Here is a 19,395-nt window from a genome sequence, read left to right as displayed (position 1 = left end):
AAATCAAACCATTGACAAACGTACTATTGTGTAGGTATTGTCAAATGATTTATACACAAGGCCGTACAGGAGAAAAAACTTCTCCTGAAACAAGCCAAACCACCCACATTCAAAGGCAAGGGAACCCATATCGAGCAAGATGCTAAAGCCTAGATTGAGGCAATGGAAGACTATTTTGAAGCTGCAAGGACCCAACATGTAAACCAAACTATGCTTGCAATGTTTCATCTTATTGGTGATGCAAAAATATGGTGGAAACAACATTGCAAGGACTTGGGTGTTTCAGGATCTTCTCAGTCTTGGGAGGATATTAAAGGAGCGGTTACAACACGATATCTTCCACCCGTTCATCAAGAGGACAAAATGAATGAGTTCTTTGCTCTAAAATAGCTATCCTTATCGGTGGCAGAGTACTACTCCAAATTTGTAACCTCGAAAAGATATGCCCCAAAAATATCCATTGAGCAACAGGTACCACAATTTTGTCAAGGATTGAATCATCCCTTGGATACCCGTCTTGAAGCAATGAGACCCACATCACCTCAGGAAGCTCTCTTAAGGACAACATCTTTAGCTAAAGAAATGATCGCGAATCAGGGGAGAGAAGACTTTAGAAATCAAAGGGGTAGGCCCAATAATTGGAGCCCTAGACCTGCTAACCAAACTTATCAACCTCACCCTGTAGCAGCCGCAACTTGAACAGCTCAACTTGAGCATCTTAAGATAGGAAACTATAGGAATAGGTGTCCGAGAAGAAGTGTAGCAACTACTACAAATTCAATTACTGTAGCACCAAATGGTAGAGGCCAACTTGTTCGTCGTGGAGGAAGGAACACAGGAAGAGGAAGTGGAAGAGGAGCGATGGCTGAAACTCATGCCATTATTGTGGAAGAGCCAACACAATAGGAGACCTAGATAATGAGAGAGTAATTTTGCACTCTTGAAGCTTAGGATCAGAAGCATCATTGAACACCTCATTGAATGGAAAGATTTCCTTGAAGAAGATGCACCATGGGAAGACAAAATAACTCTCCTTAAAGGTCATCTAAACTTACCTTTGAGATGAGGACATCTCAATTCTGCAAGTTGGGGAGAATGTAAGGTCTCGATCACCCTTGGAGAGGGGATTCCCATGTAAAGGAATACATATCAGGCCATTCTAGCCATATACAAAAAGTTACTATTTTTGGCAATTTTCCCACTGCTGATGAGCTAATGATAAATATATTGTTGTAAGATTTTTAAAAATAAAAATTTTACTTTTTTGTCATTTTCGTCCAAAAATGGAAAGTTTTGAGGTGCCTACATCCACCTAGATGCGATCGTCTCGTCAAAATCTACCCCCGTCCTTAATTTCCATAAAATAGCTATCTATCTCAAAAATTGCTAAATATAGCAGGTGTGTACATCCAACACCTTAGTCTATAGTCCTCAAGACCTTCTTTGAATAGCAACGAAGTGCTGTTGCCGGAGCTAGTCTTTGGAGGAACGTATCTACGTCACCTAGCACACAGAAGGAGGCTTAATCAAAGGGTAATTAATTTCAAGTTATGATAATCCTATTGCTCCATAGCCTCTTTTCTCTAGAGGTCTTATGTCAAGCCTATCCTACTACTACTCTATGCTAGCTGGTTACATCAATTTATATTCCACAGTGTCTCTCAATGTGTGTGTGAATGTCATTAGCCTCTCATCTATTGATCAAACCCTCCCTTGTTGAACTAAGGAGAATTATGAAAGCTTAATATCTCAAGGAGATTCAATTCTCTTGATTTATGCATGATAATGCATAGTAAAGTTAAATTGATCTCTTGATTGATGCATAGAAATACATCTCAGTGATGAAATGTTTCTTTTCACTCATGAATATTAGTCCATAATAATGAAGGAATTGTTCTTTTCTCCTTTATGCACTTAATTGTAGCATAATCAAGGTGAAATTAATCCCTTGGATTGCATATAATTTAGTGAATATCTTTGAGAAATTGATCTACTTTTATAATCTTTCTTTGTACATTAAATTGATGTACCTAATTGATGCAAGAATATGATCTCATATTGCATATGGTAGATGCTTGTTATGGTAACCTTATGATGAGCTTACAAGAGGATTATGCATGTTTGGTTATGGTAATCCTATAAAGTATTTATAAGGATATTATAGTCTTTTCTTTCACTCATAATTAAATGTCTAGATTAAGAAGAATTAACCTCTTCTTATGTATCATTAGATACATAAATAGGGAAAGAATTCTCTTTCTCTAATTCACTTAAGCCTAATTAGCATGTTGATTGATCTTCTCTAACCATAATCCTCTCTTGAAATACTTAGTTATGTGAAGTTATTTTTTCCTCTTTTCTATAAAAGTTTTATGCAAGTATGTGTGGTTATCTATAACCCAAGTCAAGTCTCTACTTGAGGCAGATTATGGCATGAATCACCATTTTAAGTTCTTGAGAGCTTGCACTCCCCTAGATGTAGAAGTTGTCTCAAATAGCTTATCGTTATGTGTAAGATTAGGTTTACTCCTTCTCATAATACTTGTGAATGTTACCCATTATTGGTGTGGAAAATGGTTTATCACACATAGCCTTTTGTTTCTTTGGACTTTTCTAGTCCAAGTAGTGAGACATGGCCCCCAAGAAAACTCGCTTTGGTGGCGCTAATGACCGCTAGACGGGTACTAGCAACACGGCTCCCAATGGCAAGGCACCCATGAGGGAGGAGGGTCCAACCATCTCATGAAGCAAGGGAGCAAGGATTTATGAAGTAGGCTCAAATTCATTTTGTTCATTTAATTAAGCATTGCATTACGTTAGCTAGTGAATGATTGAACCTTTCCAAAATGTGTTGGAAAAACCAATCGAAACTACGACATGAGCATTTGAATTGTAATGTTAAATTTGAACCTAAATAAAGTAGGAAAGAAATGTTTGATAATTAATTGATTGATATAGGAAAGTTTGTTTGCCTAGGGAAAATTTTGCAACATAACTTCATTCTAATCCAATATTGATGTTATTCAAGAACCCCCTCTCGATCACTGGGGGATAGCTCGTGGGGTTATTGCAGGAGCTAGCATATTTTGTTACAAGATGATGACCAGTTAGGGGCTCAAATGTCCACCACTTGCGGGTTATGCAGTGGATACATGATTTTACCCCGAGGGTTACTCCAAAATGGGTGGGTCATGAACTGATTGTATGGACAACGAGTTTACAGTGGATGGAGTGAACATCTACTGGAGGAAGATTCTACGACTCCAGAGTATTGGAATAGTCAATGAATTTATGTTGTCAAGTATTTTTAATAGGAAAAGATTGTCTTGGTGCTGATTTGATAACGGTTGAAGGGCTATCTTGACGAGCTTGTGATGGAAATCATAAAAAGGAACTTTGTGTATGCACAATCATGTGGTGTCAATTAGTGGAGAAACTCTCTGCTCCTCATTGATAGAAGAAGCAAAACTAGAGACTAATTGTGCCAAGAGTCGAGAAGTCCCAATTGTACGTGCCTCTAGAAATTATGGGGAAAAATGCATGTGGGGTTTCTCTCTTTTGGAAGGTGAGAATTAGGAACGTCAGAATATTGTGTTAGTTCATGCTTTCCCTGCGAGACAGGGCTAGGACCCCTTTTCAATGGCTCGGACTCAATTTACTTGGAGATGAGAGTTTGTTCATTAGAAATCTTGTCTATCTGACTATGCTTTTCTCAATCGATTAGGGCCTAGCGACCTATCAGGTACCCTCCTTTTGCCAAATGGATATGGTAACGGGGTGGGGACCTCACAATGGATGAGATGGCTTGGAAGTTAAAAACAATTCGTGTGTTGAAAGAAGCAATAATATCATTATTCTTTAATCTGACAAGGGAAAAGTTATTTTGGGATCAAGTTTGTGAGAAGTACAAGCTAGGAGAGCATGAGTACAATCAAATGAGGGGCTATATCTAGTACTATATCAAGGAATCCCTGAACAAAGCAAAGAAGACTCCACCATCATTTCCAAAAAGTGAAGTGAATTTCCTCAACCATCTTTATAGAGCTAAGTATGGGCATAATATCTCAAGACAAGTCTATTCCTTGGAGAATCAAGGGGGTGGGCTTTTATATGGAGAAGATCAAAGACTTTTTCAATACAGAGTATGTACCATTTCAATTGGTCGTCTTGGATCTTCATGGTACTAAAGGACAACTCTGTACATATTTTTTTTGCAAATTTGGCATTCAATCTAAACACATTGAATGCACAACACGAATATGTGCAAGTGTGTGTCATTGTTTTCATCAATATCGGAATGCTTGTTGAAGGGGTTTCTAGCCAGTGAACTAAGGTCCATATTGAATATGGAAATATCCAAGCACTAAGAGATGACTCATGGATAGATGGAACTATGGATGCTGCAATGGCTGCTCTTTTTGTTAGCAAGGTTGATAGGTTTGAGGCTATTGGCAAGGCTCATACAAAAAGAGTCTTTTTCTCAAGCTCTTGTGGCAAGGATGAAGAATTTATTGATAGAAGCTTCATTGATGGCCTTATCATAGGATTTTGTCCTAAGTAGAGCTATGCTTTAGAATTTTTTTCCAGTGGAGTTGTGTTGAAGCAAAGCTTGTCAAAGAAGAGAAGGGTTATTGCTCTATGTAAAGATGATTTTGAAGCAATGGAGTTAGAACTCTCAATGCTCTACTCTTTTGGAGAGAAATCTGTCCTTGCAGGAGTAGTGTGGTGCAAGTCCAGCATCACTTGGAAGACAAATAATGGAGCTGGATGATACAGAAAGAGAAGATCTTAGCAATCTTGACATCGTTGAGCAACAAAGCGGTGTAGAGGATGTTGATGGAAATGAAGAAAATGATAATGCAGACAACACGGATGATAGCAAAGTTCAAGAAGCTACAAATTTTGACCAGCAAGGGGAGGGGGGAGACGATGTTGGAGAAATTAGTCCAATTGTGGATGTTGAATGTGAAAAAGAAAATGTTGAAGATAATGAGGATCATGGTGCAGGCAATCATGATTCACAAGAGGATGATAAAGCCTCTCAAGACATTGTAGCTGAAGAAAAAGGTGAGAATGCTTCTTAGAGTATTTGTGATACTAGGAATAATGATGCATGCCATTATCATGTAACAACAAACTCCCAAAGTGTAAAAAGTTAGGAAAGTATTTTGAATTGTGGAGGAGCAGCCCACTACATAGTCTCTCCGACACATTCAATGCTATACATGCGGATATTGGAGCAACAATTTTCGCACATCTTTGCCCAACCAAACTGGTTCAAAGAAGGATTTTCTTCTATTCTCACTCTTATATTCTTCCTACTTCTACACAAGAGTTTGGAAATCTTGAACCCATCAAAGTATCTTCCTTATTAAGTATGGAGTGGCAACAACCAAATTTGTGGTCGGTAGCATCTTTGAAGCAAAAGATGGTAATAGATGTCCAAAACTCTTTGAAATACTCTAAAGCTTCTAGGTCTGTGGGCTTGAGTTGGTGTTTGCCCATTCATTGTTTCATGCACATTTTTAAAGAGTTTGGATTTGTGGAGACTACCACAATGCTTGTATGTAAAGACGTGCATTATGAAGAATTAGGAAGGCTTTTAGAAGAGGACTGGGGTTTTATGGAGGGCATGCACAATGGGGATATGTACAATTGTAAGATTGGAGCTTCAGGTATTGGGATGCGCTATTTAAAATCTTGCACCTCCTTGTACATACGATTTCACTATGATCGTTGGATGTGCAAGCTTGGAGTGTGGACTCCCTTACAAAGCATAGACGGCGCTATTGCAAGCTTTTACATTGCAATGAGGATGCCCAACGATGCTTTGGAGGCTGTCCAATTGAACAAGCATTGGACTCTCAATAATGTGCAAGAACATTTGGCTATTATGGGTTTTGAGGCCCTTCAACAAGTGCAATTTTGTTTGCAAGGTCACAAGGTGAAAATACTTTAACCACATTTTCAATACATCATAGCTTGGCGATCATTGGCTACTTATTTCAATGAATGGATACATATTGTAATGAATGCATGTAGATTGGGAAGAGAATGGAAGACAAATTGAACATTGAGGAGGATTGGGGCATGGATGTGGAACTATGCTATCGCTCTTATAGCTTTGTAACTCTTGCAATTTTGGAAACAATCCCCGATACTGATGTAGTCAACATGATTTTCTTTGGCAAATTATGACTTTGAATATAATTTTTCCGAAGCAAATCATGACTTTGAATATAATTTTTCACATTGAGATGAAAGTTCATTTTTGGTGAAAGTGCCTTCTTTAAAAAAGGGACCATTATAGAAGGGGGACTTCATAACTCATTCACACTTTTCACTTTCGCAACACTTGAGCTCCTCTACTCTTGGTCTGCACCCTAGGCTAGATACGAACACCTCCATAGCCTCTGCATCTGCACCCACATCCACCCGTTTGTCACGCTTCATTCTCTTCCTCAAGGACACCAGTTACAAAGGAAAGTTGGACCTCTTTACTCATCTCCTCGACCTTGACGCCACAATTTCCCTTCACATGGATGCATTTGCCGAGATTTCAGTGTTCATGGAGGAGCACATCATAAAATATTCCGTATCTATCTCCCCACATGCAAGGATCTGGGTGCCTTGCAATCTTTTGTGCTACATACACAAAGGAACCGCCCATTCTCCAAGCGGTTGAGATGGTTCCAAGAATTTACCACGGATGCATGCCATTTCTTAGACAAGCAAGCCGTAGGGGTGTCAACGCTCAATAAGAGCAAGTTGGCGGTGAATTACCTTTCTCGACTGGCAACATTCACCTTTTTTGTGAGCAAGGAACCTGATTTAGAGGAGCTCCACCTACCACACCTTCAGGTTGAGTCCTTTATCAAGGACACCAAGGAGCAGGAGGTTGTCCCCATGAACCTTGCAACGGAAGGACATACACTTTGGCTCGAGTGACCCAGGGGGCTCGAGGAGGTGGTTTAGAAATCCATTGTTGTGGCTGGCCCTAGTGACACTCCAACGCCACTACCATTGATGGATGAGGCTATCCCAGAGGTAGATCAGCCGCTTCTCCTCAGTGGTAGTGGATGGGGAGGAGTACATGAATTGGAGAAAGAATTTGGTCTACGCATGGATGAATGCTTGAGCGTGCTAAGAACCAATACCAAATTTCCCTTAGACAGTGCAACATATGACCTTGAAAGCAAGCTCTTGCCACTTGGGGAATCTGTTACTAAAACTATTGCACTTGTGTGTGCGAAGGTCCTAGCAGCATAGCAGTTGCATGTGGATGAGGAAGAGTTCCAGGCCACGCAAGCCAAGGTTGAGACCGCTAGGATGCCTACTCCACTATGTAACCCCCCCTCCGATGATCCAAAGCTCGTAGGTGCGGTGCAAGGGAGCATCAACTTGGATGGAAAGGGCAACAGGGAGGAGGACGACAAGGAGCAGGAGGTAAACTCTATCCTAATTTTCATGATTATTTTTTTTCACCCTTCATTGTCTTTTTTCTTAACCTTGACGGGTTTATGATAGGACGTCCTAGAGGTTGATGAGTTTGCATCAAGTATGAGTGGTAGGCGATGGACGGGTTTGGACCTCAATCTTCCCTTGCGCACTTCCTAGGACAACTCCCCCTGGAGATTATGCCATTGTAGAGCATAATGAATTTATTCCCCAAGGCCATTTTATGTCGTGGTCATTGAAATCTCTGAGCAAGGTTTTGTGTTTGTGCATCATTGCTCAAAGTGCACATCATATGTTCCTAGTGCGTAGATCCCTTGTATGCACATCATTTGGCACTGGCTTCCGTGGTAAAGTGCTTGCCCAGATAGGGATAAATGCTTCCGTAGGCTCAACTGACCCTAAGGCGATAATGCAATCCCTCTTGACTGGGGAGTTTCCTTACGTGCAAGAGAGGCACCAGGAAATGGTCAAGAAAATTATGAGCTCCTTAGATGTATGATGTAAAATTAACTTTTTATAAGTAATAAAATATACTTTGAACGGTCTCTCTATCTTGTATGCTATTTTCAATGTGATCTCTCAATCTTGTAAATTGCTGAAATTGGTGATGTGTTTCAATAAGCTATGTCTTATTTGCATAAATTAACAACATAGTAGAAGTGGGATGCACGTGATATCTGCTTTCAACTTACCTTAATTCTAGGGATAGTACAAAAAACATTTGAGTGAAAAGAAGTGGAATTTGTATAGTCATGTTGCATAAATATTTGCTTTCACTTAATCTAAACTTTTTTTGGTATCTTGGGGGGCAGACAAGGCCAGATAATGCAAAAACAAGGGTGGCCATAAGGGCACGTAGATGGCTCATTCAGAAGTTTTGGATGGTTGTCCTGTGTACCCTTGTGGCCACCCTTTTTTTTTGCATAATTAGGCTATTGTTGCACTCTAGGACCCTGGAAAAGGTGAGATGAACATCAGACTTAATTTGTCAAGAACATTATGCCTTCCTTCAACTCAACTTACTAGTTCCCTACATCAAAAGGCCAAATCACATTGGACAATATAAAAATCTAGTCTCATGCTGCATAAACATTTGGTTTCACTATAAATCAACATTTTTGGTAACCTAAGGTGCAAACAAAGCTAGAAAATGCAAAAAAAGGGTGGCCACAAGGGTACGCAGGTGAGCCATCCAACAAAGGCTCACACTTGAGATTTCTTACATTCACATGAGATGACTTGGGCTCATTCGAGATATATTACACTCACGTGAGATGACTTTTGGGTGGCTCACCTGCACGCCCTTGTGACCACCCTTTTTTTTGCATTTTCTAGCTTTGTTTGCCCCTTAGGTTACCAAAAATGTTGATATTTGATTTAAATTTAACTCTTCATGGCTAGAAGCACTTAGCTGAAAACACATAGATAATCTGAAAAGTCAAATGACTATGGAGACAATAGACACAACTCTTAATCATTTTGCTATTGCAAAGTCACCTAATTACAAAGAGAAGGGTGTGAAATACAAAAAGGGACGTGTAACTTCGGCTAATGCTCCAAGTCTCGTTGCAATTGGCATGCAAGCTACATATCCTTTGGCTATATTGTCACTATCTTTGCATGTATGGCACATAGGTTGGTATCTTCCAACACCAAAATGATGTGGGCCTCTGCAACTTCTTCAATAGCCTCCAACCCTATTGCTTGCATCCTATATTGATTTACATAGCTTTGAAGCACCTCCTTCACCGTGCAAGCAAAGGGGGCGCATTGAATTAAAAGCTCGGTAGTCTTCTGGTAGTGCCAAATTTCTACAAATGCCCTTGCTATTTTTTGACATCACTGAGGTTTTCTTGGGGGCACTTGCACATTTATTGGTTGGTGGCATTTAGGATTCTTGAAAACCTTTGATTTGCACTTGTTTACGTGCATTGGGGTTGGATCTGCAGCCTCTTCAGATTCATCCTCTTCCCTTGCCTCCCAATCTTGTGCTGTGGGTAGAGCTCCCTAGCCATGAGGCAATGTCTTCCCCCCAACGAGAACCCGGTGTGTGCGCAGTGTATCAACTCGCTGCCATGGTGGCTTTGTCTCTGATTTGGTATCTATATGGACCACCCAAACTCTAGATGGTCCTGCTTGCAAATTGTGGCGCGACGGCTCCTCCCTATCAGAATTTGGTGTTTATTGGGCTTGCTCTTCTTCCCAGCACTGGGCGTGTTGCTTTACTCTACGTCGAGGTGTTTGTTGTTGAGTAGGTGAAGACTCTTCTACCCTCAACGTCTCCTAGGCCCGCCGACTACCATGCCCACTGCTAGAAGAGTGCATGGAACGACAAGGTGTTCGTGGCCGTATTCTTGTGACTTTAAGGCCATGCCGGCTTCTCACATCCTTGGAGGGTGTTCTTGTGACTTTAAGGCCATGCTCTTTTGTGGTTTGTTTGGTGTGCACCATCGGGTATGGTAAGAGCTCACGTGTGCTTAAGAAATGAATGATTTATAAGAGCATGCAATATTTATAAGGGACCATTCTAAAAGGGCCTTGTTCACACTAATTTTGGAAAAAAACAATTATTTTTCAAATGGATGCACTAAGCTTAAAAAAAAAAACATGTCAAGAGGTGGACCTTGCCCTGTGTTCACGTGTAGTCACTGGTATAGAATCCACTTTGACCCTTTTCGCATGCTGCATTGGCACCATGCAACATGCTTGGCCGGGCCTTGCAACATTTGCCACTTGTTGCTGTGCTCTTGAAGACTCCATTTCCGCACTTCCCTAGCAATCTTGGATTGTCACGCACACTCCATTGTGAAAATGTTGTGCGAAAAAACCAGTTGAACATCTCCTCCAAATAATTGGATGGCACCATTCCACCACCATGTCAAGTATTTTTGAAGTACACCCCCCTTGCTCGATAATGGGACTTCTCCATGCCTTGAGTGCTAAAAATCTCAAGCGAACCATATTTGTGCATAAAAATATACCATGCGCAAACAAGATATGATGTTCACATGAGAAACCGATCCATATTATTTAATGAAAACAATCCCTTGTAATAAGTTCACCACATAACATGGCTTACCATGTAATGTGTGATGTTATTTTCACCCTAATAAAGGGTGAAGACCTTGGTGACATCCGCCAAGGCTTCTTGAAATGATTGGTGTTGTTCTTATGTTGTGCTGGTAAGGCCCATAAGATTGACCATTTTATCAAAATGTGCCCAAACTTGCTTGTGCTTGTTTGCAAGCTTGCCATTTGAATCATTGTTAGTAGTAGCTTTGCATAACTCCTTCAAAGTTCCCAAAGGTTACGTGCCTGCTGGTTGGAGCTGTTTTGAGCATCATATCGACCTGGCTTTCCTTGGGTTACTTTCTTGAAAAAGAGTTTGGCTTTTTTTCCATTCATTGACAGTTGTTGGGAAATTTCATGGGCCTCCCCTGTGTTTTTTGCAGCAAAAATAGACACATTTCCAGTGTGACAGCCAATGGAATTCAAGAGTGCATTCACCCTTTTGATCCCTTCTTGGGACTTTTCCAATGGCTTCATTGTGAAAGCATAGGCAATCTGGAGCTTCAATAGCCAACAAGAAATGCATATGAATGGGTGTAATGTACAAAAATGTACATTTGATATAGGAAATGGAAAGATTGGATTCCAAGCCTGGTCCTTTTGTGCACGGTCTAGGGCATTGAGCATGGGACATCTCAAAATAGACGCTTCCCATTCTCTGCCTTCATCTCTGACATCACAACAATCTAACCCTGTTCTCCATCCCCTTGCCATGGAAGCATTGAACCAGCCTTTGCAGAGCTCTTGTGTGATTTTTGTCTGCTAGGTTTGTACTCTCGAGTGAAAAATGGACAAGGCATGAGATAAGAAGCCCCTTGTTTGTAGCCAAGCAAACACTTTATGGTCTTCAAGTCCCCACCTAAGTTACACTCCACATCATAGCTACTAAAACCCTTAACCTCTAAATTCTCACCTGCAATTTGGGAGTGTATTAGTTCTGTGATCCATGGAGTTCTCTCAAAAATCCATGAAAGTACTCCATTGGTCTCTTTGGGCACCTCAATAGCACCCAACCACCAAATGTATTTCTCTGATTGCACACTAAAAGACGAGGTGGGAGATGGCTCGACTGAATCCCTTCGCTTGGTTTGCAAAAGGGCCTCATTCATTAGAGTGACACTTAGTTTCTCTAACCTTTGGCCTTTCACTATTTGACACTCATCAAGTTTCAACACAAAAGAGACCTTTGTGCCAAGCACTGCAAAATAAATAGTAGCAAGACCATATACTTAAAAGTGTATGATAAGAACATAGCCAAAAGAAAGAAGTATAGTGTGTCACCTTCTTCAGCTAGCTCGTAAAATCTAAGCATAGCTTTTTGAAGCCTTCTAAGGTCCACAAAAATATTGCTCCACATTGTGTAATGGAAGCCCTTTTGTGAAGGTCTTATGGAGTGTTTTTTACCTTCTCCCCTTGCCCTTTTTGTGCATGAAGCATAAAGCGAAGTTGGCATTGTGTCCTCAATGTGTAAGTATGCCCCAATGCGGAAGAACACACCTTTGTTTGTGGCCTTCTTGCAAGTTTGACCTTGTACGGAATGGAAAATAGGTTTTCCACAATGCCACGTTCTTTGAGGACATCCTTTAGGAGTTGAAAAATAGCCTAATAGGCTTTGGTGCTTATCCCTGCCTCATGAAAGCTTGTTGCACGTCATCTTCACTAACCATATTTCTCAATTTTCACATAAGGTCCTTGGTGAATGCATACTTAATGTGCTTACCTCCAGGTGATTGTAAGATAGAAATCACATCATGGGTATTGAGACAACTAGTGAGAAGGTTGACTCAATCATCTTTGCTTGTCCCACCGCATGCCTCTTGGATGAAGTTTCTAGCAATCAATAAGATAAATTTTAGAAAATAGTGTGAAGTAAGAATGTATCATGTAAATAAAGACCAAATCACCTTGTGGTTATCACTTGTTGTTTATGTGTTCCACCCGAATGTGCAAGGGTTTCAATGGATGAATACATACATTTGCGTTCCCTTGCACCAAGGGGTGTTTCTTTCAAATATGTGATGGTGTTGGAAAGATTCATAATGTGGGAATCCTTTTCATGCATTTGTTTTTGAAGAACCTCCCTCTCCAAAGAGGCAATACTATCTTGTAATAGTCCCAAAATCTAGCAGGTGATCATGGATTTCAATCCATGTTCCTCCAGGTCTGGACCCAAGACTTGGTCAGTTTGTAACTTGAAGTCTATGTGGCCTACATATCCACTTCTTTTTCGATTTGAAACCCTTTTGCCTTGTCAAAAGCAAAGTTTTGTAACTGTTTGCGGTTTTTGACTTACAGCTTGTTTTTGGGTGTTTTGGTCAACTTTTTGTTGTTTTCTGCTATGAAACTCTTCACATAAGTTGTTTTAAATGGTATCAACTTCTTACCCGTCAAATCTGAGTGTCAGATCTCTCAGGGGTCATGGATCACGATCCATGTTCCACTATATCTGGACATGAAATTTTGTTAGCTGTATATCTAGACCATGTACATATTAGATTTCACTTCTTTTTGAATTTGGATACCAAAAAGTCAAAAGGTCCCAATTTTAGTGTATTTCCAAGGTTCTTTGTCAATTTCCTTGATTTGGGTGAGTTTTTGTGTCAATTTTTCCACCAAAAGTGTATAGCTGGAGATTTGGAATCACCCTGGACCCAATGGTATTGATAGCCGTTTTTTCGGCTCTCTGTAATTGCCATAGTGAGTTATCTCACCCTATCAAATCACTCAAACACTGTGGTTACCCTCACCCTTTCACTGTATATAGGTGCGTGTGAGTTAGGGGACTTTTCCCATATCTTCTTACTGAAATAAAAAACCCTCAATTAGCTAGTCATTGGGCTAGTTGAGCCAAAAAAATAAAAAAAATAAAAAATATAAGTATATTATGGCCCATGCGTATGTAAATATTTCTTTGTATATAGGGCCTAAATAAAATATTTTTTCATAATTATTTTGGTATTTATTTAAATATTTCTACCTAGGTGTCTGTTATTTATGCTCTGTACATTGCCTCACCATTACCACAATTTTTCTTACCATTTTTCATACTCTTTATTCCATATAGAAATATTTTCATGTAAGCTTCTCTTATATTTGGTGTAACTCCACCCCAACAAAAATCCAAAAAAACTAGTTTTATTTATGTGTATATTTTTTCACTATTGTGATTTTTCCCTTCCTACATCTATTTTGTTTTTTTTTGAAAAAATTAGAACACCAAAAATATTTATCTTTTTATGGTAGCCTCATAATGAGAGAGATTTCTTTTGACCCCTTTATATTTTTTCCACTTATATTATTTATATTTGACATGTACATATTTTTTAGACCCCTCAATATTTGATTTTCTTAGTTGTACTATTCACTTATATCATGATCTCAACAATATCTTCAATTATAGACCTACCAAATAAGGTCAAGGGTAGGTGGCATGCTTACATGCACTATGGAGGGCTCACTCTTGGAGGTATTCAAAAGAATCATCCAAAGAAGGACCCCACAAGGACCTTGTGCAGTGGAAAAACACGGTCGGTTTTGCTGAATTTTTAAAGTTCACTTGCTCTCCAAATTTGAAAAGGTGATACAAACAAAAGTTGTAGCTCGTGGGCTGAACTTTTGCCTCAAATTTTTTCATATTTTTTGGAGCTACGAGCTGTGAGCTATGATTTTATTGGTGGACCCCAGTTTTCCCATGCTATGCAGCCACACTCTCTCTTCCACTTTATCATTTTCCTCTTTCACACACACTTCTCCACTCATCATCCCCACCTCTCTCACCACTCCTCTCTGCACCCTACTCACCTTCTCTTCAACCTTGAAGAATAAGAGAAACCATGGTGAACTCATACCTCCCACACACAATTCCATTCCAAAATTGACCACCTAGTCTCATTTTTCCTCCTCCAAATTACCCATATCTATCAAAAAAACCACAAAATTCAGCCTCTTCTCTTAAAAGACAGCATCATGGTGGTTGATTACTCAGCTTCAATTACCTTGTCTCTCAAGGAAGGTCAAGAGTGGAGAAAAAATGTACCGTCAAAGGTAGTGGACCGTCAACAAGCGTCAAAATTGGCCCTACTCAAGACACTTGGAGCATCAACCTTGTAAGAAATCCACCTTTTCTTACCTCTTAAGAGTTTTTCTTCCTTACTTGTATCCTACATGGATACTCCCATTGTAAATATCCAATTCCATTTGTAAATTAATACTAACTCTACTAACACTAACCCACTATGAAAAGTCCTATCACCTCCATTTCTCTCCTCTCTCTTTCCCCACCAACTTCTTGATAATTCCAAGCAAAAGAAATTAGATAAATTGCTGAAAATCTAACCCAACCATGGTTAGAGGAGTAACCCTAGCCTTCAAAATTGCTATAAAAGGAGGGTGTAGCTAGCACAAAAAGGGGGGAGAAGAAAGAGCACTATGCTATAGCTTGAGAAGCCAAGCTCAACCTCTTGAGAAGGAGCTCTTGAGTGGAATCTCATTGGCATTAGGCATATGTATGTGTTGGATTAGGGGTGATTAGCAAGGGAACTCTATGCCATTGTAAGAGAGAGGGATCATTAAATTGAGGGTAGGAAATCTATCATTTCTCCTACTAGTGTAAGCCCAACATTTGCTGAATCAAGGAGGGTGAATTTGGACTAAGCATGGATACCTTGTCTCCCTTCCAACGTGAAGTCATGGACAATAATGATGTGTAAGTGTCTTGGTGTTTTATTTAAGTTCTTGATAGCTTGTCTCCGGGTATTGCTATCAATTTATCCATAAATCCCACATGCTGTAAGAGGGCGACAGGGTGGAGAGGACTCCTCTGGCCTTAAGACAGTGATTGGGGTGGCTTTTTTCTTGTGATGTGTTGTGGTGTAATGTACTCAGGCTATGTTGAACAAATACTAATCTCACTTTGATTGGTCATGACAGATTTGTAAGAAGGCATTAGTGCAACAAGCACCCCCTTCCCCCTTCTCTCTCTTTCTTACATATATATATTTATGTTTGCTTGATCATTAACGATACACTTCAAAGCAGCCCGAGCACCATCTCCCTCTCTCTCTCTCTCTCTCTCTCTCTCTCTCTCTCTCTCTCTCGTGTTTTAGTGTGTGAGAGTGTTCCATTGGTGTTAGGGTTAGTGTAAATTCCTTGCTTGTTTGTGGGTTGCTCTAACGATTCTCCTCTTTTGCGTCCTAGTTCGCTCTTAAACTAGGTGGTGCCCCTAGTGTAGTTGGGATTTGGCTGGGGGTTTGTTGTTTTGGTTTGTGTTGTGTTGTGCCCCAGCCCCATTGAGCAGCACGGGAGCCTTGAAGGGTGTCTAGAGGTTGCTCTTCTTGTTGCCCGCCTCGGACCGCTTCGGTATCGGTGCCCTCACGGAGGAAAACAACTTGTGTATGTTTTTGTGTAGGATCAACTTTTAGCATAGTCAAGTAGTTTGCATGAATCACGAGAGTTTGTATGATCCTTTCATTCCCATTGCAAGGCAAAAGATACACATAATTGTTAGTACTAAGTTGCAATGTCAACGGGTAATTCGTAGGATTTTAGGTCCTCTTAGGTTAGCCGAGATAAACACTTCGGTAAATCCTTTTATTTTGCCTCTCATTAGGTACGATATTAGCATGGACGTCTATATTTTTGTGTTGTTTTAAGCATTAGGACATGCATAGGCCATGGATAATGGCCCAGGAATAGAGTTTTTTCCCTTTCATTTTACTCCACACATTAGAATAAACGTTGCAATTAGTAGAAAGATCCATTTTCAACAACGAATGGTGTTCATGTTTGGTGCCCAAAGAGTAGGAGAAATTCTTGCATCACCAAACCCTGTCATTCTACCTCTCATCAACTACCACACTTCTTTTGATGTACATGTGTTCATTTTATTTTAGAATGAAGTGCAGCCCGGCAAAATAGTGTGTATGTTTGTTTTTTCTTTGTCCAAGTTGTTACAAGAAACAAAAAACGATCATTTGTTCTAACAGGGAATGTGTGTGCAGTGAAAGTTCAATCCTTAGAGATCTAGCTCTATTACCAATTGAGTTGCAGGAGCAAGTAGTAAGGCGTCTCCCTCATAACAAGAGGGTGGTGAAGTTAAGACGAAAGGTCCTACGCGTGGATTCCATTTTCCTCTTGTTGTTGGGCACTAAGGAAGACCGCACATTCATCCAACTAGTGTGTGCCCTAAGATTGGTAAATAGAGTGAAATTTGGCGTTTGGCGAGTGCATTTCACCATTGAGGAAGACTCTTTAGGAAACTTGCGGCTAGAGTTCATGCTTCATAGACTCACATTTGGTGAATTTTTCCCTCATTTGCGTCTTATTAATAGTCTTCCTTTCGCTTTCAACAAAGGAGATAGGGAGCTATTCAGAGCTTGTTTTAATAAAGAGAGCATAGAGAAGATTGCAAATTTGTATAAATTCTCATCCTTCTCTACTTTCTATGACACTTTGTTCATAGAGACATTGTAAATCTCTTTATGCTTTTGAATGATTTAACCATAATCCTAAGGAGTTTTTGTCCAGGAATTTTGTAGCACAAGTGGAGTCTTTAAATCTTGCAAACTTGATTGGACTTGATGAGGATGTTCTTTATGAAATTGTGAGAAGGTTGCCTCACTCCGACTGTGTGGAACTCGAAGGAAAGGAGCTCCTAGTCAATTGCTACTTTCTCACGGCCTTCGACGAGCATGAAGATCTAGTTTTTATACAAACCGCTTGTGTATTGGGAATTGTAGAGCAAGTGCAATTTATCACTTGGGACGTGGTTGCTCTTTTGGATCCAGAAAATGAAGTTCTAGAGATTTCTGTTTATCGCCTTAGCTTTGAAGAATTTCAACCCTTCGTAGAGCTCATCAATAGTCTACCTTTTTGTTTTGATCAAACAAATCGAGACCTCATTGAAGCTTGGATAGCTGAAGAAGAAAACCTAGAGTGGTATTTTCTTACTTCTTCATTTGCAGGCGAGTGGTTCTAAATCTCTATTGTATCCCTTATTGTAACTCGTGTTGTAATCTTTCATAATAATGGAGAGCCAACGCCAAATGTCTGGATATCCTCTTTTGTTTGGAGAGCCTGGAGAGGATGCATAATTATTTTTAGCAAATTTCAAGATGTCTTGCCGTATCAAGAGGATAGTAACCGATCAAGAACGTGTAGAAATGTTTGAGGTGGTCCTTAGGAAAGATGCTAGTACTTGGTTTGACTCTTTGCCTAAGGAAGTTAAGGGGAATTACACAGAATTTTTGAATCGTTTTAAGAGATACTTCTTTGATCCCCAAAACACTCAAAAACTATGGCAAGACATTGTTTCTCATAAGCAAAAAGACTTAGATGACTACTACTTGTACAAGCAAGAGTTTCTACATCTTTGGGCTCTATGGATACGAAATGTTGCTAACCCTGGTGCATAAATTTTAAAGAAGGAGAGGTTCATAGCCGGACTCTTTCCTGACCTTAAGGTAAAAGTTGAGGCGGGTGCACCTACTACTTTTGATGCAGCTGAAACTAGGGCTGCTGAGAAGTATAGGAAACTCAAGTGTTTAAGGGGAGAGGTTCCAATAAAAGTTCTTAGACCCAAAGGTAAGTCACAAGCATCAACATCTAGGGAGCTTCTTGAGGTAACGGCTGAAATGATTGAGAAGTTAAATGAATCTTTAAGCAGCCTGTCAATTCACCTTGCACAAGATGTAGGTCCAAAGGGACAAACAAAGAAGTCAGAAGAGAGAGAGCCACGAACTAGGAGAGTCTTGCAATGTTGGAATTGCGGAGAGTCTGGACATGGGATGTATAATTGTCCTTGGCCCCGTGGAGAGCCAGGGAGACCTAACTTGAATTACCCAGTGATGAATGCAGGAGAAGGAGCTGGTCAACAACCAAGGCTTCTACAAAGGCCAAATGGACCAAGACCACCTCCACAAGGGATAGAAGGAGTTCCACCTTTGCCAGATCCAAATGTGCATGTGGTAGAGGTGACAAATTCAAATGAGGTTGACATGGAAGCCAATGGCATTAAGCGTGGCCGAGGAAAAGGTAAAGAGAAAGAAGGAGTCACATCACAGAGTGACCATGGACAAGGCAAGAAGGCAAAGGAAACCAAGAGGACTCGACGTCATATCAACCTCCAAGACTTCCCTCTTGGACATGGTATGGCTCCGTACAACTTGTTGGAAGACATGAGAGGTAAGGGTCCTGATATTTCATGGCCTCAATTTCTTGCATTATGTCCACAAGTTAGGAGGGATTTAACAAGGGCAGTTAGCACTAGGAGAAAGGTAAAAGAGAGTGTGCCTGTTGTAAAAATTGCACAAGATGAAATGAATGAGGACATTACACCAGTGCTAGACTGTTACATCAAAGGAAGATTGGTTAGGAAAGGTCTAGTGGATGGGGGTGCACAAATTTGCATCATGAGAGAGGGACTCATGCAAAGACTAGGCATGCACATCCATGAGACACCTGAAATCAAAGTCACGATGGCAAACAATAGCAAGGCTAGGTGTGTAGGCATTTGTAAAAATGTCTTTGTAGAGGCCTTTGGCATTAAGAAAGCGGTGGATTTTTATGTTATGTCGACCAAGGGAAGTGGTTATCCATTTATCCTAGGAAGACCATGGCTAATGAAAATGCAAGCTTTGCAGGATTGGGAGAGTGGGAAATTAATTTGCAGGAATGACAATCATAAGAAGGTTGTCTTTGACATGAAGGAGCAACGCCAAGAGGAGCTCCATGAAGAATCATCTCAAAGTGAGACGGAAGAAAGTTGGACCGATAGCACTTCAGAAGAAGAAAGTAGCGGCAGCATTACTGAAGAGGAGTCTTCCATCGAAGTCATGGGGGTAAGGTTTAAGCCAAGCAACCAAGAGACCT

The 19,395-nt window shown here is 40.3% G+C and overlaps 1 protein-coding gene across 1 annotated transcript in view; it reads left to right on the top strand.

Annotated features, from left to right (window-relative positions):
- The first annotated feature begins 4,757 nt into the window (after positions 1-4,757).
- The window catches only part of LOC147450282 (uncharacterized), a 28,784-nt gene continuing 14,146 nt past the window's right edge, over positions 4,758-19,395 (top strand). Inside the window, exon 1 of the mRNA XM_086520443.1 lies at positions 4,758-5,067. Coding sequence (XP_086376569.1) covers positions 4,758-5,067 — 310 coding nt within the window. The remainder of the gene's footprint in view (positions 5,068-19,395) is intronic.

The sequence above is a fragment of the Adiantum capillus-veneris genome, chromosome 9 (assembly GCF_014529385.1).
Source record: "Adiantum capillus-veneris isolate H3 chromosome 9, ASM1452938v2, whole genome shotgun sequence".
Classification (NCBI taxonomy): domain Eukaryota; kingdom Viridiplantae; phylum Streptophyta; class Polypodiopsida; order Polypodiales; family Pteridaceae; genus Adiantum; species Adiantum capillus-veneris.
This window is presented reverse-complemented; position numbering and strand designations above follow the sequence as displayed.